This window comes from Gossypium arboreum, chromosome 12 (assembly GCF_025698485.1).
Source record: "Gossypium arboreum isolate Shixiya-1 chromosome 12, ASM2569848v2, whole genome shotgun sequence".
Taxonomy (NCBI): domain Eukaryota; kingdom Viridiplantae; phylum Streptophyta; class Magnoliopsida; order Malvales; family Malvaceae; genus Gossypium; species Gossypium arboreum.
The window spans coordinates 5,716,320-5,732,542 of record NC_069081.1 but is presented as its reverse complement, the minus strand read 5'-3'; the positions used below and the strand labels follow the sequence as shown (position 1 = coordinate 5,732,542).

Below are 16,223 nucleotides of genomic sequence, written 5' to 3'. Positions count from 1 at the left end.
GATTTAAAAATGGTTTCGACAATTTATTTACGTTTTTTGAACCGTATATTCTTGCAGCGAAAATTCTTAGAAAGTTAAATTTTGGAAAACACTGTTTGTTATTTGAAATTCGTTCTTTTTCCAGGGAAGTGAATTTTGTCGATAAAAATTTTAAACTGTATTATGCAAAATACGAAAATAAAGTCAAAAACCCAAAAACAATCCAAAATATCCTAACAGACCAAAATTTAAATAAATCAAATATAAAAAAATGAAGTTATAACCGAGCTCCCGTCACACCGAGCCACCTAAGTCCAAAGGTTACCTGAAAGTGACAGACAAACAGAAAGTGAGTTTTCATAATTTAGTGTGTAATGAGAAATATGAAAAACAACAAATGGCGAAAGCCAAAAATTTGTACAGTTAATGTCACATGACCGTGTGCCACGCCGTGTGGGAGGTCATGTGATAGACCCTGTGTCACACACGGTTTGGGCTATTTGGTCAATGTGAGCCACATGGGCGTGTGGACCACACAGATGTGTGCTAGATCGTGTGGGCCACACGGGCTAGCCATTTAGGCCATGGGGGCCCAAATTATGAATTTTTTCTAGGCTCGTATACATTTTTTGGTTCAAATGTAGGCTTACCTTGGGGTGGATATGTTATAATTAAGCTATAAAACATGATTTCTAGCCAGCCGTTAGTGTGAAATTTGATATAAATATGCCTGCTTGAAATTTTATAAGATAAGTAAAATTTGTAACATGCTATTATAATCTAGAAAAAAAATGTTATATGTGCTCTATATCTATTATTCTGAGCATGTACATCGTAATATATCTAATATCTATTAGTACTGCATTTGCATCTGGGATGGGAAGGAAGTGTGGGCAGTGTAATAATTTATTGTCTTTGGTGGCTCAGTCACATATATTTGATTCTATAAACGGTGATAAATTGCCTAATACACTGGCAACTCTACTACAAATGTTCTTAAAACCGTCATGCCGACACTAAGAGGTGTGTAGGGCTTGATGGGTATTAAAGACCCTATATGATGTGTAGGGATGGTCGAAGATGGTGTGTAGCGGATGGGGGTAGGATTGTAAATTTGCATCTGATTCTAATTTTGTATATGATATGTGTTATGTATCTGCTCTACTATGTTATAAACCTGAAATTAAATCAGTGATTCTATTTGGTTTAAAGTTACACACTGAGTTATGAAAACTTACTTTCTATTTGTCTGTCACTTTTATTTAACCTTCGGACTTGGGCGGATCGGTGTGACAGGAGCTCAGTTATAACTTCATTTTCGTATATTTGATTTATTTAAATTTGGATTTGAGAGTTTTATAAATTTTGGACAGTCATGATATTTTGGACTATTTTTGGATTTTGGACTTTATTTTCATATATTTTGCACAATACGGTTTAAACGTTTTATCGACAAAATTCACTTTCCCGCAAAAATAATGGATTCCAAATAATAATAAATGTTTTCCAAAATTTAACTTTTTAAGAATTTCCGCTACAAGAATATACGATTTCAAAAAGTGTAAATAAACAATGTTTTCAACAAAATGGCTAAGTAAGATATTTTTTTTTATTAATCGGGCTTTTGTTTAATAAGAGTTTACAACATTTTCAAAATATACAAAATTTAGATTCTCTGCCATTTTACGGTAACACCTCTAGATATAGCCATAACGTCTAGGCTAAGTTTGGATTGTTACAAGCTATTTTCATAACAGGGCTTTAGTTAGAACAACTGTTATCCAGTGTAGTTGCTATTTGAGAACAATTAAAGTTTGAAACAACTCTTGTTTAGAATAATGACATCTTAGGAATAGTTATGTCTAGAACAATCGTTATTTGGAAAAAACTTGTATTTAGAAAAAAATTATTTTTCTTCGAAAGAGCCATTATTCAAAACAAGCTTTGCTAAGAAAAGCAGCACCACAGAACAACTTTTAGTTGGAACAACATCTTCATTGAGAATAACTATATCAAGAACAACTCACGTTTGGAACAAGTTAAAATAATCATTATTCAAGAACAACTCTCATCCAAGAACAACCATCGTCTTGTGTTTCAAAATATGTTTCGCGGAAGATTTTCACATGGTATTGCTTTGCCAAAGTAGAAGAAGTAGAAGTAACCCCAGAATATGGCAACGTTCTTGGGTTATCTTTACTTCCGGGATGTCGACGCCATGTTTGGTTGGGGGAATGGAATAGTCATTCCCTCCTCATTCTTGGATGAATAGTGAGGTTGTGGTTTGGTTTAATGTTCTTTTCAGTTGGCCGAATGGCTATCCTTTTCCTATTTTTTTGATTTATCGAATCATCATTTGGTGAAGGGGGCTAAGAATAGCCTCTTCAACAACGGACATAATAACAAAATTTTGCCCTAGAAAATTTTATCCTGAATTTTTTCACCCATCGATTCCATCGTAACAATGGTGCCTCCTTCGATTCCGTAATTGAGAATCACCAATTCATTTCCAACTTGTTTACCCAATTCCCATCCCTCTTTTGGTCAGACATTTGCTCAGTTTCGGAACTCTTCTTCCTTGTTTGCCTCAAATCTACCACACCGCTAAGGTTTTCAGTTCGCCATCAAAATGCGTATTCAATGTCAAATATCCAAAGACACACATGGTACATCTCCATTTCCTTCGATTCAATTCATCAAGATTGGATTTGAGTAACTCTCAATTTCACGTTTTGGTTAATGGGTTACTAGCTTTAACCAATTTTAGCGATGGGGATATAGTAAATCTTGAAATTATAGAATATTTATTTTGGGTTAATTTAGAAAAGCTTGAAATTTGTTTCGTTTTGGCTGTTGGTGTTGTCAGTTTTAAAAGCCGTCTCTTTCCCCTTTTTTTCTTCTTATTTGCTTCTCTGTTCTCTTCATTTTTTGAATCGTTCTGGTTACTGGTGTTGTTAGTTTGATGGATTTGATATTTGGGGTTTGATTTTGGACAATGGGGGCTTTTGAATCGTTAAGTTGGTATGGTGAGAATAATGAAACAAAGTAGATGGTAGTGGTGGTTTTAGGGTAATGGTTGAGTAATAATGGTATGGTAAAGATCAATGAGAGTGGTTGAGCTTGGGATTAGGCTATTATAGGGGTGAATGGAGTAATAATATGCATTTATATAATATTTTATCAAAAATTTATAAAATTAATATTAAAAATAAATAAAATAAAATAAAAAATATTATTTAATTATTTTTTCATTATTAGTAATTATTTCATTTAATTCAAAATATAATATAATTTAAATATTTTTACAATATATTATTATATATTTATTTTTATTTTTAATTTCTAAGGATGAAATTGTCACTTGTGATCTATTCCATATCTATTCCTCTCAACCAAACGTATGAATACTATTACAATACTTGTTCCATTCCATCCAACCAAACCACTGTTATGTTTATTAAATTTCATTATAGTTCTATTCCATTTCCAAAGAATGGCTATTCCATTATAGCCCTATTCCATTCCAGTGAACTAAACATGTCGCGAGTGTTTTTCCCTCATTTCAGAAACATAGTGAATTCTTCTTCACTATTCACCATCACCAACAAAATCTTTCACCATTCTTTCTGAATCATTTATGCAATTGTAATTGAAATGTATTTATCATTACTCTTGTTAATTAACAGCTTTGTAACTCCTATTCCTGAAACACGATAAATATGAGCCTTTCACAGCTGGTGAAAGGACTTTTGGCACTTTTGGCATTTTCAGCATGTTGAACTCTTAAAGGATTCTCTCTGAAATTCTCTCAACTTACTTCTTTTTTAAGCATGATCATCAGCCATATCTCTCTTTCTCGATCTTAAAGACTATCACCTGTCGCTACACTCAGTGTTACTATAACACCCCATAGCTGACCTGATCGTTGGGTCTGGTCTATAAGGTGGTACATTCGTTTCTAAAGCAACGACGATCATATATAAAATGATTCAGATCATTAAGCATACGAACATAAGAATTATAAGCAAACAATACAATAGATAATCATTCTCGGTCTTGTAGAAGCTTACAAAAGCTCTAATGTTAACCTAAGATCGAATTAGGACTAAATTACAAAAGTTTCAAATTATAGGGTTGACATCGTGACGTGAGGGAGTTCCTTGTGGCAACGTGACATCCTATTTTGGTCTCGTCGGGATGACAAGGTTTCTTATCTCGCCGTGACATTATAGGTCATTTATCGTTGAGACGTGGTATGTTTGATGTCACGACGTTACATTATATTTTTGTAATTTCAGTACACAAACCTGCAAATTTTATAAGCATAAACACACACACTCACCATTATGATCAGTTATCAAAACAAGCATTTCAACACCAATTTCAACATATCAACACCTTAACTATACTAGGCTAATACCTTATCATTTATAACCTAAACAACTAATGCATTGCCTTCCAAATACTTATACATATATATATTCATAATCAATACCATTCATACCATTTAGACCATATATGTATAAGACTTATAACATAACTAATCAATACATACATTAACATTCTTAAATAAAAAGTGCATTTAGACATTGTTTGGTAACAAAATAGACACAACCTGGGTACATACCAAACAACAAATGAAAGAGGTACACAAAAATCATTGAGTCTGGGATCTTTGATTAGATGCTGAAGTCCACACTTGGGATCATAAGTTGAATCTAACCTGACTTGAAAAACAAACTGTACGCTAAGCAAAATGCTCAGTAGTAAATCTATGATTCAAGATGATTTAAATAAACACAAGTAAATGTATACATCTTATTCATATACAAATTTCATTCCAATCACCTTTCATTTTAATATAACACACTTTATTCATGTTAGCATACTAATTCAATATACAACATACTATCTTGTTATGTAACATTCATTTCATAGGCAATTTAGTTCGTTTCAACTTGCTATATCTAATTACAATTATAATTATAATTTATCATCTTTAGCGTACATAAATATATGCACATACTTCTCTTATCATACCACATTTTATGCTATTTTTTAGCCTAATGGCTTATTAATACACAACCGACACCCAGGTTCGTTTTTGATTCAATTCACTTTGTATTTCTATACCATATATCACATCACATGTCGTTTAAATAATTCATTTGTTTATACCCCTATTAACCAACACGAGCTTAGAATGGATACATAGATCTATCACCCTGGGTTGCCCGATAACGATAACGTAATAACGATACATAATACCACCCCGAATTGTCTGGCAAAAATGGTTTTCTCAACTCAATCAATCTCTCACCTTGGGTTTGTAACACCCCTCGCCCGCATCCGACGCCGGGACGGGGTTCGAGGTGCTACCTGACTTTTACTAACACTTCCATACTAAACAGGGCCATGAAATCTCAAATAATTAAAAACTTTTCTTTCCACATGCAATCTGTCCCTTATGCGAGCTTACGAGGCCCAATACATGCATTCGGGGCGGTTCGGGACCCAATCGAGAACTCATGAAAACTTAGAAAAATCTCTTGCGTTAAGGCTTCACGCCCATGTGCTCAGCCGTGTGGCGAAATAGGCTAATTATCAAGCCTTTTGTCACTCTCACACCACATGCATAGATACATACTTATCCAATAACATACAACGTGGCATAAATGAGCTCTTAAACATCTACAAACATGTTATGCTCAAGTTATTTTCTTATGCAATAAATATTATAGAATTTGCCCATATCATTACCACATACTAGACATAACTATCATTACCTCACAAACCATTCATGAAGCATTATTAACTATTTACCAATCACTTAATCCTGCATTAGTTACTAGCTCATCAATGAATCTCAATTCAATCTCTAGGCATACATGTTGTAAGCCACATCACAAGAGATAATAACATACATGCATAAGAATAATCATATGGGCCCATAATGTCATTAGCCGACATAGGCCAATTTACATGACTAATACTACCTTAATAACAAGCCACTGCCTTTGGCTAAATCATAATATTACATACTCACATTAAAACCCTATACATGCCATAGACTCGAATCACTTGAGTTTACTTACTCCGATAACGTTAACTCGATAGGGTGATAATATCTCTGACGGCCTCCAACCCGAGCTAACCTGGAAACTCTAGAAAACATGGGAAAGAAGGGGGGGTAAGCTTTCACTTAGTAAGTTCATATGAAAACAATAAGCAACTCATTAACGTGTTTTATCAATGTTTACAACATATTTTCAAGTTTACTACAAGCTGTCTTTCTGAGCAATGGTCACTAAATTATTTATATTTGGAGCTACGAAACTCCGAATTAAGTTCCGTTAATTTTCCCTGAAACTAGACTTATTTTATTTTTTTCCATAAAATTTACAGAATTTTTAGTTAAGCCAAATAGTACAGTTTATTAGTTAAAGTCTCCCCTGTTTCAGGGTATGACCACTCTGACCCCTGTACACTACAAACCGAATTTCTCCCTGTACAAAATTCCAACGACCATGTCGTTTATTCCCCATAAAAATAGACTCAATAAGGAATCCATTCATGTAAGGTATAACTCTTAATAATTTTTGTACAATTTTTGGTGAATTTCTAAAGTTAGAATAGGGGATCTCGAATTCATTCAGACCCTGTTTCACAAGAATTCAAATATCAAACAATATGGAATTCTTTTTCCTCCTATGTTTCTTTCATGTGAAAATAGACTCATTAAGCTTTAATCCTATATTTTATTCTGCCTCTAACTCATTTTCCACTATTTTTAGTGTATTTTCAAAGTTACACTACTGCAGTAACTCAAATCTGTCAAGGCTAAATTACTCATTCATGATCATTGTTCATAATATTAATACAATACCATTTTATCCATCATGGTAAGAATACATATTATGCATCATAGATCATCACATATCAAGGCATTCTCATAGGATTAGTATACATACTTGCACAACTCGTAACATAACTCGAGTGCATACTCACCAATGACTTACCTCATTAAGACCATCATTAACTCTTTCCTTGGATTGCCCGTTGAACACTTGGAATACTAATTAGATACTCGGAAAAGCCTTTGCACATAAGTGCTTCAATTGTAGCTAAAGCTACCTCATATCTCATGACATTTCAATGCTCACTCTCGAGCTAGTCATCTAGACTCATAATTCCTAGTGACATGTCACTCAGATCCTATTCTATTCCTAAGGTTCAAACGGATTTTTCCTCGTCTATTAAGGCTTTGTCTTATCATATTTCTATTAATTACATACACATTAATATCTGTACAATTCATGTAATGATAACATTTAAATACATGTATAGCATGGTATTGTTTACATACGAACTTACCTCGTACCACAAATGTGAAAAGGACATACTCGTCCATAAATCGATTTCTTTCCGTTCTAAGTCCAAGTCTCAATTTTCATCATCTATAACATCACATTTAGCCTACCAATCAGTCACAATATTCATATGGGTCTAAAAATCATATTTTTACAAATTTTCATTTTGACCCTAAACTTTTGCATATTTGCACTTTTGCCCCAATGCTCGTAAATTAATTTTATTCAATTTCTATAAGGTTTAAGACATGCTGAACATTTTCTCTTCTATGGCAACTCCAAATTTTCACTAATTCACACACTTATGACCAATTTGTAACTTTCACAATTTAACCCTTTTTGACATTTTTACCGAAATTCATTGAATAAAACTCATATTTAACACATCAAACATTCATTATCCACTATAAATCATCAAAGCACAACCATATCATGAATGGGTAAATTTTAAACTCTAATTTCTCTTCAATCAATTGGTAGAAATAGAAAATTTAAGCTTGAGGATCTCAAAAAACGAAAATCATTAAAAACGGACAAAAACCATACCTATATAAGCCATAAAAGCTTGGCGAATGGAGCTCATCCATGGCTGCTATTTTCTGTTCTTTCCACGGTTGAAGAAGAAAGAATGAAAAAAATGATAGCTTTTATCATTTGTCTTATTAGGTTATTTTAATTAATTTACAAAATTACCCTTTTATTTCAACCAAATTTCAAAAATACCAAACAAATATCCATTCACTAACTTATTAAAGGAATAATTGTCACATAAGGACTTTCAATTTAAAACTCATAACAATTAGGCACCTCATATATAAAGAACTCAACTTTTGCACTTTTTACAATTTAGTCCTTTTGACTAAATTGAGTGCTCAAACGTCAAAATTTTCGAATAAAATTTTTACGAAATATTTTCATAAATTTATAGACTATAAAAATATAATAAAAATATTTTTTTTTTTTCGTCGGGTTTGTGGTCCCGAAACCACTGTTCCGACTAGACCCAAAATCGGGCTATTACAGGGTTGCTTAGCAACAGTGGTTTTACTTAATACTCTAACCCTATGGCATGCCAACTATATCCGACTCAGTCTAAATAGCTAATAAGGTATTCTATTTTTGATTCATTACATATAGTTCAATTTACAATTCAAAAATCACAAATCAATCAACATGTCACAATTTCATAACTTAAATAACATATATCAACACAATTCCATGTCAATTATCAAATATCAAGTAAATTCTAAGTTTTGCATTTTATTTAATTTAGTCCCTATCTCGAAAATCAATCTCAAACACATCCAATTAGTTCAAGTAATCCTCAATAACTAACCTGAACAATATATGATGTAAAATGACATGAAAATTTAGCAATTAAATTGGTCCCAGATCATAAAAGTACAAACTGAAAATTTCGAGCTATTCGTCGACGACTTTGGATTTTCCTTTTCCTCTCGATGAATCCAGGTCGACATTAGCTACGGATTAACACAAAAAATATCACATTATAAAAAATCAATCAATTTACAATCAATTATCAATTTATATAAATTTTACAAGTTATTCAATTTAGTCCCTAAAATTAAGGCTAGCGTAACTTTCAATTTAAAACTCCAAATTAAAATATGATTTCACTATTATTATTATTAGGGGCATCCTATTTCTTATTTCTATAGTCAATTTTACATTTTATTCAGTTTGGTCTCTAATGTACGAAACTATCAATTAAGCTTTACAATTTAGTCTTTTCATATCTAAGCTTAAAACCTATCAATTTAACACCTAAAACTGTAAATTCCCAACAATGACATCTTTCAAAACTTTAAAAATTTTACAAGTTGGTTCATGAGCTAGTTAAATCAAGCTCTCATGACCTCAAAAACATAAAAATTACAAGAAAATGACTTAATTGCACTAATCAATTTGTTGCATAAAACCTTGAAGATTCAGCCATGGAGTTTTTCAATTTTTCTTTCAATCCAGTGGTGAAGGTGAAGTGTCCTCTCACTTCCCACCGAATGCTTATATATATGATGTAATTAGTTCAGTTAATTAGTTAATTAACTTTAATTTAATATATAATACCTAGTTTAACTAATCCAATGATAACATGCTTATTTCGTCCACTTCCTAATGTTTAAACATGATATATTTTCTATTTTGAACCTTGGGTTAATTGCAATTTAAGTTATTTAGCTATTTTCAAGTTAAAAATCTATAGTGATTGAACTTTACAATTTAGTTCCAAAAGCTTAATCCCTAATTCGAAAAAGTTACCTATCCAAAATTCCATTCACTTATATAGTAACTCTATAAATATCAATATGTATGGGCTCGTTTAACGAAAATAGGATCCCAAAACTGCCTTTTCGACACCATTGAAATCCTTTTCGCCTTCTTCTTGTACATCTTGTTCACTTGTTTGCAACACTTCCTCTTTTCATTAGAAGAACCCTCTACAAAAACAAAGCAATATATATAAGCTAGCATATAATAATTTGAAAAAAAAAAAACAATTATCTCATGTTTGCAATTTTTGGGTTTGAGAAGACAAATGCAATTATTAGGGTTTTTCCTTTATATCCAAACCATTTGGCTACATGATTATTAAGTAAGGATAAAACTGAAATCAAAATAAGGATAAGTAATAGAGTGACATATGAAGTTTGTTTTTCTTTCATGCTTTTCCCGAAGGTGTTGGAACATTTTCAAATATTTATAGTGTTCCAATAACTATAAATGAATGGGTGTAATTAATCAAAAGATAAATCTTTTGGTCAATGTGTAACACCCTGAAAATTTCTACAGTAAGATAATATCCTTAATATAGTAAAATAAGGAAATAAAGTGAAAAGAAGAGGAAAAATTGAGTTATGTCACTGGGAAGTATATTATGATATACTGATTTAAGAAAGGACTAAATTGTAAAAGTGAGAAAAGTTTTGTGGCCCAAAAGTAAATATTCAAAATTTAAGGGATTAAAATGTAAATATGAAAAGTTGAAGGACTAATAGTGGAAATATTTTAAGGGTGGAATGATCTAGAAACCAAGGAAAATTGATGAATTAGGACCAAATTGAATAGGTGAAGAATTATGAGGGACTAAATTGTAATTTTACCAAATTAAGTGATGACTCAAGAATGGAATTTTAAAAGATCACTAAGGGCAAAATGGTCAATTGGAAGAGAGAAAAATCTAGAGACAATGATGATGTTGGAGATATTTTAGATAAATTAAATAAATAAATATTAGTTTATTAATACTTTAAATTGATTTTTAAATGATATTTTATTATTTTATTATTATTTTATTTAGTATATATAAGGAAAGAAAGATGAAGAATCATCATCTTTTCTTTCCCATGCAAACCAACGTGAGAGAGAGGAAGAAGAAAGAAGTTTTCTTTTTTTTACAATTTGGTCCTTCCACAAAAAATTTACCATTTTCACCTAGAAATCAAAAGAATTTCCATATCTACTAAGAGAGAAAAATGTTAAGGAGACCATGAGGAGTTAGAATATCAAGTTGGATTCAAGAAATAGAAGCTGGAGGAGAGAGAAAATCAAGTTAAAGATTAGTATCAATAGAACAAGGTAAGTACATCAAGATTTCAATATGTTTTTAAGTTTGTTATTATTGATAAAGTATGGAAATAATGTAATAGTAGAGTTTTCTTACATAAGGTCCTATATTCTTGATATGTTAGTGAAGAGAAAATAAGAGAAAGTGATGAGAAATGGTGTAGAAAAAGAAGATAAGGGTGTCATAACATGGTAATTAATATCTTGCACTAAAATAGTTTTGGACAGCAGCAGTAGTCTAAGTTTGAAAAATCACAAAAAAATTTAGAAATTGAATTAGAGGATTAATAAAATATGGAATTAAATCTTATTGAGTCTAGTTTCTTATAGAAGAAATGGTGTAAGCAATTGAATTGTAAATTATGAGATATAATGAATTTTGTGAGACAAGGTCAGAATGAATTCGAGTTCCCCTGTTCTGACTTTGAAAAAATCACCAAAAATTGAAGAAAAATAATTATAGGCTTAAAGTTATATTTTTAGAATTAATAATGAGTCTATTTTCAGGATAAATCAACGAGAATATTATCCAAGTTCTGTACTGTGAGATAATTAATTTTTAGTGAAGAAGGGTCGGAACTGTCAGACAGCAGAATAGGGGTGAATTTAAAGAATAAACTGTACCTAATGGCTAAACTAAAAATTCTGAAAATTTTATGGTAAGAAGATATATGAGTCTAGTTTCAGGAAAAATTAACGGATCTTAATTTTGAGTTTCATAGCTCGAGTTATAAATAATTTAGTGACTATGACACAGATGGACAGCTTGAATATTCATAAAAGTAAATAATAAAAATTATAGATAATGTTACTTACAAGTGTGTTATATACACTAAGGATGTGGAATGGAGAGGAGGAGGAGGAAAAATATGTATGAATATTCATCTAGCATGGCTAATTTGCATATTTTAGGCTCAGGGACTAAATTGAATAAAAGTAAAACTTTATGGGCAATTTTGTAAAAGTGTCAAAAATGACCAAATTGCATGAAATGGATTATTTTATTATTTAAATTATAAAATTGAATGAAATTATTAATTTAGTTCAAGATCGGGGGAAAACATGTTTTAGGGATTAAATTGAAAAGAGTTGAAATTATGGAAAATTCTGATATTTTATAGAATTCATGGACTGTTATCAATATGTATGAGAATAATAGCTGGAAATAAGGATTAAATTGCAAGAATTTTATTTTCCTGACCCTAAGGATGAAATCGTCATTAATTAAAAGTTTAGGGGCAAAATGGTAATTTTGCCTAGGGCATTAATTAAATGCATTAGAATATGAAATGAATGAAAATGATGATCAAATTTATTTATAAAGATCCGGACGACTCAAATGCGAGACTTGATCGTGGAAAAGAAAAGATATCGGATTAATGAAATTATAAACACAAACAAGCAATGAGGTAAGTTTGTGTAACTTGAATTGTATTTTTAAATACTTGAAATATGTGGTTATGTGATGAAAATATGATTTGAATGTTCAATTCATGATAATTGATGAAATATTGATAATACTCGATATAAATTGAAAATAAATCCCGGTTGAATGGAATGGAATTCGATGGATCATTGGAAAAGGAATTGACGGTAAAAGGATCTAGCCGGACGGGTGATCCTATTCGATACTGACCCTCCGAAGAATACGTGTAAAATGGATTTAGCCGAATGGGTAATCCGATTTAGGGTCTGAATTTAGCTTTGGACTGTAATTCGGATCCAAGCTCATTAGAGTAATTGTAGTTGCAGGATTTAGCTCGGACGGTAATCCCGACAATACTCTATGAGTTTATATTATAGGGATTTAGCTCGGGTGGTAATCCCATTGTAAGGATGAGGTTTATGGAGTGTGCTTTCTGAAATGAAATGTGTAAGACCATGGTTGAAAGACACCATGGCAACATGATATAAAATGTGTAAGACCATGGTTGAAAGATACCATGGCAACAGGATATAAAATGTGTAAGACCATGGTTGAAAGATACCATGGCAACATGATGGGAATGAATAAGACCATGGTTGAAAGATACCATGGCAATGTAACATGAAATGAACAAGACCATGGTTGAAAGATACCATGGCAACCTGACAGAAAATGAGTAAGACCATAGTCGAAAGACATTATGGCATCATGTCAAAGATAAATAAGACCGTGGATGGGAGATGCGATGACATCTATTGAACAATTGATATTCAGGTAATATGTATCAGATGACGAATGGTTATATGAAATGGTTGTGTGAAATGTTTACAAGAACTGGTCATATGGAAATGTATGTTTGGGGCTTCAAGGGCCCAATAGAGAGACGTTATGATTAATTTCAAAATATGAATAATAAATGACTCAGAATTATCTGAAAATGTTCAATAAACTCCGGTAATGCCTCGTATCTATTCCGGCAATGGATACGGGTAGGGGGTGTTACACAATGGTCAAAAGTTATATTATTTGATTTTTGAAAAAGAATTATAACTATTTACACAATATTATTTGAATAGTTATAATATTAAATGAATAATTATATGTTTTTTTAAAAACATTATTATTCAGAAAGACACCTATTGAAAGATGTCTCTATAAAGAGATATGAAAATTCCTATAAATAGGAATGTGATTTCATTTGGAAATCACACCAACAAGTTCTAAAAGTTCTTTCTATCCTTCCTCATTTTCTAATATTATTAGATTGTTCTATCAAGAGTTGCTGTAGAAATTCTTTATAGAAATTGAGTTTTTTGTTAGTCATTGCTCAATGCTTAGTGAATTATTCTCGTCAGTGCGAAACACAAATAGTCATTGGCTTCATTGTATCCTCGAGGTTAATTTGCTTGAAAATATTTTGCACACCGAATATAGGTGGGGCGAATATAACTTTAAAGATAGTGACTTGATACACGCCTTAGAACATTATCCTATTTCTTCATTTTCTATTTGAATTTCTTTGGTGTGTACGAAATTTTTCTCACCAAAAAATTGTATTAACAGAAAGTCCAAAGAAAGACAGAATGAATAGAATTTTCTTAATCCTCGTGAAATTATTTTTTACTTTCTCCAAGGATTGGATCTAACAGTAACAAAAATACCAATGGATTAAATATTTTATGCTTGAATCACACAATCAATCATTTTTCTAAAAAATAATAGCAAAAGAGACGGGGATTACTAATATTCCAAAGACCTGTGGCTGAGGATGTTAGTTCCAACAACATAATAATATTGTATGATATATAGAGAAGTTAGAACATGTATTCCGGTACATGTTGTCTAGTGAGGTGGGGCAAAGATAATTAAAGCTAACTAAATTATTAATCTCAACTCTAAGTAATACAAAAGGTTAAAATGAAAATACTATATAAAATAAATGGGTGCGGGAACCAGAGATCACACTTTGTCTTGCCCATACTTTAATACCTACCTGAAGATTACCTACTCTTTTTTTATTTATTATCTATTCATTCATGCTCATATCATCAAAACAGATTATATTAATGATAATTATTTTATGCACCTACAATTTTAATCATTCTTGTGAAAACTATATCAACAAATGCTGCTTAAATTTTTAGTTTTTTTTTTTTAAATATAACTAAGCGATGTTTATAACTTGTGATTTTCTTATATTAACATAGAATGATTATTGGGGCGCTCGCGATTTTATTTATTTTATATTTAAAAATAAATAGAAAATGTGTCAATTTCACTTATAAATTATAACATTAAAATTTTTCATTGTGTATTAATATATTAGAAAAAAGGGAGAGAGAGAGCCCACCACCGGCCACTCCCCCAAACCTGTCTCACCAACTCACATCTAGAAGAAAATTAGGGTCACATCTCTCTCTCTCTCTCTCTCTCCCCTGTTGTGTGGGTAAGTGAGAGTAAGAGTCAAAAGGCTATAAAACTGCATCTAAAGCTCTCATAAAGGGCCGGCTTCAATGTTCTTCCCACCCACACCAAACTCCACCCTTCTTCGTTTCCGTTTCCCTACTGCTGCTTCTATTTTCTAAATCCCAAAATGGGAAGGTCTCCTTGCTGTGAGAAAGCTCATACAAACAAAGGTGCATGGACCAAAGAAGAAGATGATCGCCTCATCGCTTACATCCGAGCCCACGGTGAAGGTTGCTGGCGTTCTCTCCCTAAGGCTGCTGGCCTTCTCCGTTGTGGCAAAAGTTGCAGGCTTCGTTGGATCAACTACTTAAGACCTGACCTCAAACGTGGCAACTTCACTGAGGAAGAAGATGAACTCATTATCAAGCTCCATAGCCTTCTCGGCAACAAGTAAGTATTATGTTCAACTTTGGGTTACTTTTCTTTTTCTTTTTTTTTTGCAAAATTTCAAATCCTTGATTGGTTTTTAAATTGATTTACAGGTGGTCTCTTATAGCCGGGAGATTACCAGGAAGAACGGATAATGAGATAAAGAATTACTGGAACACACACATAAGGAGGAAGCTATTGAACAGAGGAATCGATCCAGCGACTCACAGGCCACTGAGTGAGGCAGGTGTTCATCAGGATGTGTCATCCACAATATCCTTCAATGGTGTTAAACAAGAAAATGACAAGATGAATAGCCCCAATGGTTTTGTGGAGACAGATGAGAAGAAAATCCCAGCAGTTGAAGAAAGGTGTCCAGACTTGAATTTGGACCTAAGAATCAGCCCACCTCCTTACCATCAAACCCAGCAGCACGCAGATCCATTCAAAACTGGAGGGAAAACCCTCTGTTTATTTTGCAGTTTGGGAGTTAAAAACAGCAAACAATGCATTTGCAGCATCGATACTGCTGCCAGCAGCAGTGGCAACAACACCAATACTGCCTATGATTTCTTAGGCTTGAAAACTGGTTTCTTGGATTACAGAAGTTTGGAAATGAAATGATTGTTTCAGAGGGAAATGTGGAATTTTTTTTCCTTCTTTTTTTAACCATGTAGCTTAAGCAGAAATGGAGAGAATTAATTGACCAAGAGATTGTTATTTAGTTTTAAAAAAACCCCTTTAATTTTCTGTTTGATCACCTCTAATTTGTATGATTATATACATATATAGAGAGTAATGATACAGGTGATCATTATTCAACAAATGTTTTTTCATTTATTTGGATTATTCTTTCTTTTCTTTATCATTTTAAACCTTTTACAATTTTGTTTTTACCTCTCTTTTCCAAGAAAAAAAGTTGAGGTTTGTCAGACTCATGATAATTGATCAGATCTTCAAAAGGGTTATTCCTCTGCCTTAACTTTGTGTTTTTGTTGTTATTTCAGAAATGATAACCCTCATTTAAA

The 16,223-nt window shown here is 32.1% G+C and overlaps 1 protein-coding gene and 1 long non-coding RNA gene across 3 annotated transcripts; one reads left to right on the top strand and one right to left on the bottom strand.

The window, feature by feature from the left end:
• Positions 1 to 5,787: 5,787 nt before the first annotated feature.
• Positions 5,788 to 7,959, bottom strand: LOC128285163 (uncharacterized). 2 transcript variants are annotated; one of them, XR_008275589.1, is made up of 3 exons: positions 7,896 to 7,933; positions 7,354 to 7,436; positions 5,788 to 6,143 (listed from the first exon to the last, which is right to left on the bottom strand). It is a non-coding gene; the product is annotated as an uncharacterized LOC128285163 (long non-coding RNA). The 2 variants fall into 2 exon arrangements; XR_008275590.1 differs by lacking the exon at positions 7,354 to 7,436 and having other exon boundaries at positions 7,896 to 7,959.
• A 6,746-nt stretch (positions 7,960 to 14,705) lies between these two features.
• Positions 14,706 to 16,021, top strand: LOC108477026 (myb-related protein 308-like). The gene is made up of 2 exons (XM_017779437.2): positions 14,706 to 15,216; positions 15,309 to 16,021. The coding sequence occupies exons 1-2, from the start codon at positions 14,954 to 14,956 to the stop codon at positions 15,817 to 15,819; spliced, it is 774 nt and encodes a 257-aa protein (XP_017634926.1). The 5' UTR covers positions 14,706 to 14,953; the 3' UTR covers positions 15,820 to 16,021.
• Positions 16,022 to 16,223: the final 202 nt, after the last annotated feature.

Bases quoted from the DNA above. Each gene is read 5' to 3' on its own strand.
- LOC108477026 (XM_017779437.2), top strand. From the start codon at position 14,954: ATGGGAAGGTCTCCTTGCTGTGAGAAAGCTCATACAAACAAAGGTGCA. The intron at 15,217-15,308 runs GTAAGTATTATG...ATTGATTTACAG, and splicing joins CATAGCCTTCTCGGCAACAA to GTGGTCTCTTATAGCCGGGA.